The sequence below is a fragment of the Brassica napus genome, chromosome A1, assembly GCF_020379485.1.
Source record: "Brassica napus cultivar Da-Ae chromosome A1, Da-Ae, whole genome shotgun sequence".
In the NCBI taxonomy this organism is placed as follows: domain Eukaryota; kingdom Viridiplantae; phylum Streptophyta; class Magnoliopsida; order Brassicales; family Brassicaceae; genus Brassica; species Brassica napus.
In genome coordinates, this window is record NC_063434.1 from 22,461,556 (window position 1) to 22,470,096 (window position 8,541).

The following is an 8,541-nucleotide window of genomic DNA, read 5'->3' on the forward strand; positions in this document are numbered from 1 at the left end:
CCATTGTCGCTTCCTTTTCCCTTTTGTCCATTCCTTAATATTAATAATAATCATGATTTATCCCCCGATTTACCATTTTGGTATTGTTTGTTAATCCATTTTAGATTCAAAGGATTTATAATATTAGATTCGTGATCTGTGTGGTAGCTAGATTTTATTATTTTCAACCATACATATAATATATCTGTATTACTTATTAAAATATGTATTTAACATTTAGTCAAAAAAAAAATATGTATTTGACATATATTATGGTGCATAATCGTTGGACATACAGAAGTCACATAACCTAATCATGTTATTGCGGATCGAGGCTATTCAATAATTGGTCTACAAGTTGTTGCTGGCTAGCTAGCCAGTTTACACTCTGTAGTGGAGTCGGGACACTAGTCAGAATCTTATCCTGTAAAGCGTTATTATGTGCACTGTCGAATGTCATTGATTACATTGTCCATATCATATGTTGTTCTATAGATTTCTTTCAAACAGGCTCACAATTGTTTGATATCTCTTTCATCGTTAGTTTCGGTACCAAGTTAAGATTATGCATCTCCGAGAGTAAACTCATGTCATTTCGGTTCCAAAACATTACTAGATTGTCATTATATTTTATTAAGAAGTTTTTAAAACCTTAGAACCTTATGTCACGGTAATGTCGAGGTGTGTGGTTCTGACTCGATTATACCATCCGCGACATCACTAGACTCCATCTTGCCAAGCGTCTCCCTCCGACAAAGTCAACCATTCTGTTCGGTTCAGTGCCAAATCCAACTATGGTTTCGGAGAAGAAAATTGTTTCAACGACCTCCACATCTTGCTTATCGATTGTGTTGCTTTCCGGATCAGTTGAGATTCACCTAGTCTCCCGGGTCAATATAGTCGGTTCTAGAGCCGTCCTCATTCGTTTGAAGAGTTTGTTCTCCATGCGACTCTTCATGGTGTTAAACTTTGGGTTTCATCACTCAGGTTTCTCTCCACCAATTCAACGCTCGTTAGAGCTATTTCCGGCAACCTCCAGTCAAAAGAAATCATCGGCATCGTTGGCAACATCCGATCGATTTCCTCTGGTTTTGCATCTGTTTATTTCTCGCATTTATCTAGATTGGAAAACTCAAAAGCCGATGGCTTATCTGTGTAATGACTTTGGGTTTGGGCCATCTTTGGGCTCAAATCTCTTTCTTAGTTTCTAATTAAAAGTTTCTGTGACAAAAAAAAAAAAACCTTATGTCAAAATTGCCTTTAATAATATAATTTGTGTTTATATTTTGAGAAATACAATTTAGATACCCCAAATAATGCCTTAGAGACGGTTATATAGTGCTTTGAAAATAAAATAAACATTTCTTAATTGAATATAATATCTTTGTTTTGAAGAATTTCGTTTCAATGTTCTTTTAGTTTCTTAGTTAGATAAAATTGTATTACTAGTCCAACTGTTCGACTAATTCCCTTACTATTATTATCGTACTTCTATCTTTTATTGTGTTGCAACTGAAACTCTATTTTACTTCGTTTTGAAATGATATGTTGCCATGTTGTCTATTTATCTACCGCTATATTCTATATTGCTAAAATTTTGATAACTACATCCGTAAAACTAAGATATAATGAACATTGAACTGATGGTTTTATCTATTTCGGGAAATATTCAGACAATGATTATTATGACAAGATCAAAAGCCAGTAGATAGCTTGCCATTTCCGCAACACGAGAGAAAAAACAATTGCTTCTAAAGAAATAGCAAAAGAATATATGGAGCGGTTTAAGGTGCACTATCATATTCCACGAAGTGGGAGTATAAAGTAAAACTAAATAAAGTGTTAAAATGAAAAGCTCGAGCCGTGTTTCAGTGTTGTATTACATTTTCTTAACAAGTAGAGCGAATTAATAAATGGATAAATAATTTATGAATCAATAAAGGTTTAAACAACCAGTTGTTGTTTTCTAAACTATTAGACCTGCGAGATTTGAATTTCGTGGAATTACTTTTTTTTTATATAAAAAATATGGCATCCACTAGAAACGGTTAGGAGTATGGTTATCTAAGCAGGAGTTGGTTATTCATTAAGGTAAGAACAATTTAGATTTGGTAGCTGTGTTTGGACTCTAACTTTATGATAAATGATTTTAATGAAATTTAAGTCAAACCAATTTTCAATGCTGGCATATTCTCATCATAATAATTAGTAGTCCCACTTAAATTTCCCATCTATTTTTTCACAGAGAAAATGACTTAACTTAGCACCAGTAAAAAAACAACCAATTTTAGAGATTCTGCATTTTTATTTATCTTTCAAAAAAATTGACGTTTGATCTAATGCAATATACTTAACATAGTGTAAATATATAAGAAATTTTAACTTCAAATGTATCGCGCCTACAATTGTGATAATTTTATTGGGGAAATTAGATATGTGGTGAACAAATGCGAATTAACTTTCAAAAGAAGATTTTTTTTAAAAAAGAGAAACACAACTGAGACAAATACGCTGTTTATGGTTTGTATATAGATTATACAAATGAACAATTTATAGTTCTTTGGATTCATATTTATACTAGCCTCAAAACCTGATATTTAATTTATTTTCTTTTAAGAGTACATCTTTATCTCATTAAACATACTTTTCTTAATCGCTAAAAGGTATATACTATTCCCTAGATGTCGATCTTGACACAAATCTATAATTTTTTTGCGCCTACGATGACCACATTTGGCAGGGCTTCATCTGTCCAAACAAATGTGATTTTTAATCACATAGATTTGAATCACTTCCAGAATCAACGAGATGTTATAAAACTTGTGGGATAACTGTGCCTGACATAAAATTACTTATAATAAATCCCTAATAAATAAAGAAACGATTTTATTTCCAAGAACTAAAACCATCAAAAGAAACAAGAACATGACTTAACACCCGAGTTCAAAAGTTGTCCCATGAAACACCTAACTGAAACAAAGCCAAAGATTCAATAGTAAACAGGTTGATTTAAATGCCTAAGTGCTTTTTTTTTTTAATTAGTGTCGACTAGAACCCAAATAACCAAGCTGCTCAATTAGCACATCAACATTTTCTTCATCATCTCCTTGAAGATCAAAATTTTGACCTTCATTTAACAAATCTTCCCAAAAACCTTCACCATAAATCTCGTTGTTCTCATCCTGGTACCTTTCTTTATGCTGTTCTTCTTCATTTCCTTTTCCAACATCCAATACCACATCTTCCTTATTGCACTGATCTCCAAGTCCCTGAATGTGCATAGCAAGTCTGTCTAACTCTGACATGTCTCCATATGTTTCTTGTTTCATGTCAAAAAACGCCGAGGAGGATCCAGCATCCTTTCCATACCTTCCATAACCACCACCACCATCATCATAATCTTCCACACAAACCACATGTCTTTTCCCTTGATCGATCGGTCTTTGTCTCTTCTTGTCAATTGCTTCTTCTGTATTCTTTCTCTTCTCTTTCTGCTCAATGAGTTGCTGGAGGAAATCTGGATTCTGCATTGCGCGGGCTAGGAAGCTCATCATTTGTTTTTGTTTTGATTCAGTCTTCTTGAGCTTATCTTCTAATAGTGTGAGATCCATTTTGGTGCTTTGTTGTTGCTGTCTCACCTTTACCAGCTCCATCATCAGAACTTGTTTGTCTCGCCTTAGGCTATCCATCTCTCCATCTAGACCATACTTACCAACTTCTATGCAACAATTGTCTAGAGATTGTAGTTGAGAGGAAGATTGAGGGGGTTGCATTTGATTATTGTTACTCGTCTTTCTTCTCCTTATTGTCTTGAGGAGATGCTTTTGCCCTCTAAGAAACCCTTCATTTGCAAACTCCCATCGATCCGGATTCACCTTTCTGAAACCCTATTTATATAATTTTATGATCAGATTCAACTCCACACGTGGATTAATCAACTTACATAATATCAAAGCCCAAAACATTCCATACATACTCTAGCCATCTCATTTTCTAATTTGTGCATTTTATGCAACTAGAGATAAGAGTTTTCTTATAGTTATACTTCATTTCTGTATATATTATACGTGACTATAGAGAGAGAAACAAATTAGTTGCATATCATATCATTCAATCAATGTTGTAGAGATTTTTCCTTGGAGATTTCTAACAAACAAATGTTGAACATTTTAATGAGCTCCGTTTCAAGAGATCTCGAAACAAAAAGATACAAAATATACAAGTGGATGTAAAGTATAATAAAGTCTCGAGAGTTTTCGGAGAACAGTGATGCCCACTTGCATTTATATATATAAACTCACAAATCCGTCAAGCAATCATGTATATTATAATTAACACTAATTAACCACTCTGATGATCTCAAAAACGCTGAAAAACACCAATCAGAAACCCAAGTCCTAAGAACTCGATTTAAATTTTGACTGCACCATATGGAAAAATCCACAAAATCAAGCTTTGACCTAATATAGTTGCAGTCACCATTTGATTGTGAGTTAGTAAGTATATCTCTTTAAGATTAGTACTTACATATGTGTTGAGCTGGCGAACAAAGCTAGAGAAGTTATTATGCTTGAAGAAGATGGGAAGGAGAGTCATGGAAAAAGATTCTGGATCCCAGACGATGAAGCTGTTATTGGCTTGGCTCCAAGAGACGACATGATTGGTTCTTGAATCTTCTACCAAATCATATGTCTTTGTAAGAAATGGAGGTGGGCCTGATTCGTGGAGACCTTCTATTGGTTGTGGAGAGCTCAGTGTTGTTGTTGGATCATTTGGGGCCATGGAAGTTGTGTAGAGATAAGAAGATGGTGGTGATGGAGAATCATTGAATCCTCTAGGAAACTCCTCTTTAATGAATCTATATGAAGGATCCATGTGGTTTCAATTTAAATAAATTTTGTGGTTTTAACTTCGCTTAATATCACTGAATTTGAATTTGCAATAGAGGAAAATGTGATTTGGATTAGAGAGAAATGGATACTGAAATGTTTAAACTTTGGAGAATTATGCAGAGAGAGATTTTGACTGTGGAGTTTTGGGGGTGTGAAGATGAAGTATATATGGAGAAGAGAGAAAGCAATGAGAGGCAAGGAGGCAAAAGGGTTTTCTACTATATATTCCAATTTTATAAACTTTGATGATGGATTCCTTCCTCTTTTGTATGGCTAAAAAACAATTCCCTTTTCTTTATTGTTAGGTTAATTATTGTTTAATTTGCGCTTTGTGTTGGCATCTAGATAGTTTGACATGGTGGAGCCAAAAGCAAATCCTGAGATATTTTCTGTACTATAGGTAATGAGTCACTCCATATTTTTCTTATTAAAATATACAATGACTTTATTTAATAGCCACTAACTAATATATATTCGTGTTCTCTTCTGATTGGTTGATAATAAGTACTAATGCATGTATACACTCGTCAAGAGTTCAAGACCCTTCTTAGTTTGCACAAATAAATCCTTTTGTCAAAAACTATTGAAAAGCGACGCTATATATACACACTCAAGAAAATGTACATGTATTAATCGCGGAGTAGTAAAGATCAAGTTCATAAAGAAATTTGACTATATAAATTTTTGCTACTGGAATTGTTGACATATTTTTGAAGAATGAAAACATATATTTTTAGTTTTTTCATATTTTGGAATGAATTTTAATTTTTCTTTAAAAACGGTTTTATAAAAACTTCTTTCAGATCATGATTTTTTTTCAAATATTTTACAACATATAGAAATTTAATGCTGTATTCATTCGGTCTTTTCCCCTTTCATCTTCCAGTTAACCATAGATTCATCTATATATCTGGCATTTCCTGTTTCTCAAAAATAAATTATACAATCTCAAATATTTATGTAGATCATCATTGCTAGACAATCGCATATTCTCCATGCCTCTCCCTCAATTCAAAAAAAATTGTGTAAGGTGTTCCTTGTAATCTATAATTAGTTTTGGTAATTTGTTGATCCAAAATCCAAACTGGTAGTGACCCGAAGATACATGTTTGGTTCGAATCCAAGTTTATACTACAGAATCTACGAGTGTAACTGGTTATTCCTAATAAGAATATTATGAATAAAAAGAATGATTATTTTGTGAAATAGAAAAATTAGAATGATGTTAAAAATATAATAGAAACTGAAATTATAAAAGGAATAGAGATATCACATATTCCATTTATTCAAAAAGGTTAAGAATCATGAATAAAAAGAATAATTTTTATAAAATATTAATTTTTCTGTTCATTCCAAAAAATGGAATGCATGAAATTGTGTTCTGAAAAACTTCTATAATAACTGGCAACTAATTTATGGAATGGCATGGAATGATCTATTTCAAATGATTTTATTCAAAAAATATCATTCCACTTGCGGCCTATTTATTATTTTTATGTTAAATCTACAGGTTTGGGTTCTGGTTCGAATTTGAGTTTTAACCAAGATTCAGTCAGATGTCCAAATAACCAGATTTCTTTTTGTATATATTAAATGTTTTAGTTATTTTTGATATATTTTAAATATTTTTAAGTTTTAGATTCGAGGTTAAAAATATATTTTTAAGTTCTCGGGTTAAATTTCAAATTTTACATATATATTTTTTGTTTTTTTTGGTATTCAGATATTTTTAGATACAATATGGGTACTGAATACTTGATCTATAGTATAATTGGGAATTCAGTGTATTTTACTGTTCTAAGAACTTGGACCCAATCCGATATAAAACCAAACAAAAAAATATAAATATCTATGTGAGTTTAAATATCTGAAACTCGAAGAACCTGGGTTTGATTTAACGGGACTGAATCTGATAAATAAGTATTATTTACCATGATAAATCAGTAATAAGAATTAAATTTATCCAGAACAAAAAAGTTTTTACGCTAAACTTCTCCAATTAGAACAGGACACAATATCACAATTAGAAACACATGTGAGATCTTGTTCATTAATAGAATTTAGACTATTTTCAATCTATAACACTATTATAGTGTCAAGGTTACATTATTTTATTTTGATTTCAACACTAAATTTTTTTTCATCTTTAACTCAACTCCAAAACACTATTTAGTGTGATTTTCACACTAAACTTTTTTAACTCAATATTAAAAATTACATTATTTTAGTGTAACATTATAATTTTATATCTGATGTAATCTTAACACTATCACTATAATAGTGTTATATATTAGAGATATTCTAAAATTCTATCGATGAACTAGATCTCACATGTGTTTTTAATTGTGATATCGTGTCCCGTTATCAGGCCGACAACTTAACCAGTCCAACCTGGAAAACCATAGACATAGACTATACTAGACCGTATAATCATCACTTTAATTAACCTTTTGGATATAATAATCAAACTCCTATATTATATTGATACAACGTGAATATTTACACTGTATCCCAAACTACGCATCCATATGTAACACACGTACGCGACACTGCAAGCGCGTTTTGATCGCACAAATGTACTGTCGATCTTACATATCCATTTTTGACGTTAAAAAGGTTGAAATAAAGATAAGTAGTAATGTTTTATCATCATTTTTTTTATCATCATATTTACCAAAAAAAAATGTTTTATCATCATACTCGATCAGGCGAATTATACAATTTAATTAACCCTACAGCAAAAATCTAAAAATATACTGTATTTAATATATTGGGAACAACGAAAACCTACCAGAAAATATACATATAACGAGAAATCTGATAAAAAGTGATAAAGTACAGATAAAACACGTGGCAACAGCTTGATTCATAAACACGGACCATTTTTAATTAGGGAACAAGATTATACGTTCTTATAGTTGTCTTAGTGCAAACATTATCGGCTTTTGAGGACTTCAAATCTCTGAGGAAGTGACACGACGCTTGTGAGTGTGTCTAAAGCATCCAAAATTAGCAGGTTACGTGTTGATTGTTCATTAGGTTAATCATATTTTAAACATTTAATTACCTCTGATGTGATTAGCTCAACACGTGAAACCAGACAAAGCCGACACGTGTATCTAGTCCTTACATTATTTTATTTTTGATCTACCATTCGTTGATTTTGATGATTTGCATAACATTGAAATGTTGACTCACTCTAAAAAGGGTTTGAAAAGTAAGATATTTATGTTCCTTCTCCTGAAATTAGATATTTGCATGCACTTTATTGTTAAGATATTATTTAATGTTCGCAAAACTCGAAATATATTTCTTTCAGTATCTATATCCAAAAACATTAATGTCCTACATGAGTATGAAAATGAGATTATTAACTCATGAATTAGTTCAGCTCTACTCAAATCTTATGAAGTTTGTAGGTGAGCAAGTTCTATACTTATATTTAGTTGATCAGTTATCTAAAGTGAACCAAATGATTCATAAACTAATTCTGAATGAAAATGCTTCGTTAATTTTAGATTTTAAGATTTAAATTTGAGATATTTTAGAACTTCAAAACTATAAAAAAAAATATTTTCCATTTTCGCTAGTCCATGAAGGAAAGAAATCCGAAAATGGCATCATTCGCACCGTGCTTGTGGTGAAAATGTGAAGAACTCTCGGTATGGTT

At 31.7% G+C, this 8,541-nt stretch overlaps 1 protein-coding gene across 1 annotated transcript; it reads right to left on the reverse strand.

Annotated features, from left to right (window-relative positions):
* Nucleotides 1-1,492: 1,492 nt before the first annotated feature.
* On the reverse strand, nucleotides 1,493-6,120 carry LOC106436500 (heat stress transcription factor A-6b-like). The gene is made up of 2 exons (XM_013877464.3): nucleotides 4,507-6,120; nucleotides 1,493-3,866 (listed from the first exon to the last, which is right to left on the reverse strand). The coding sequence occupies exons 1-2, from the start codon at nucleotides 4,852-4,854 to the stop codon at nucleotides 3,018-3,020; spliced, it is 1,197 nt and encodes a 398-aa protein (XP_013732918.1). The 5' UTR covers nucleotides 4,855-6,120; the 3' UTR covers nucleotides 1,493-3,017.
* Nucleotides 6,121-8,541: the final 2,421 nt, after the last annotated feature.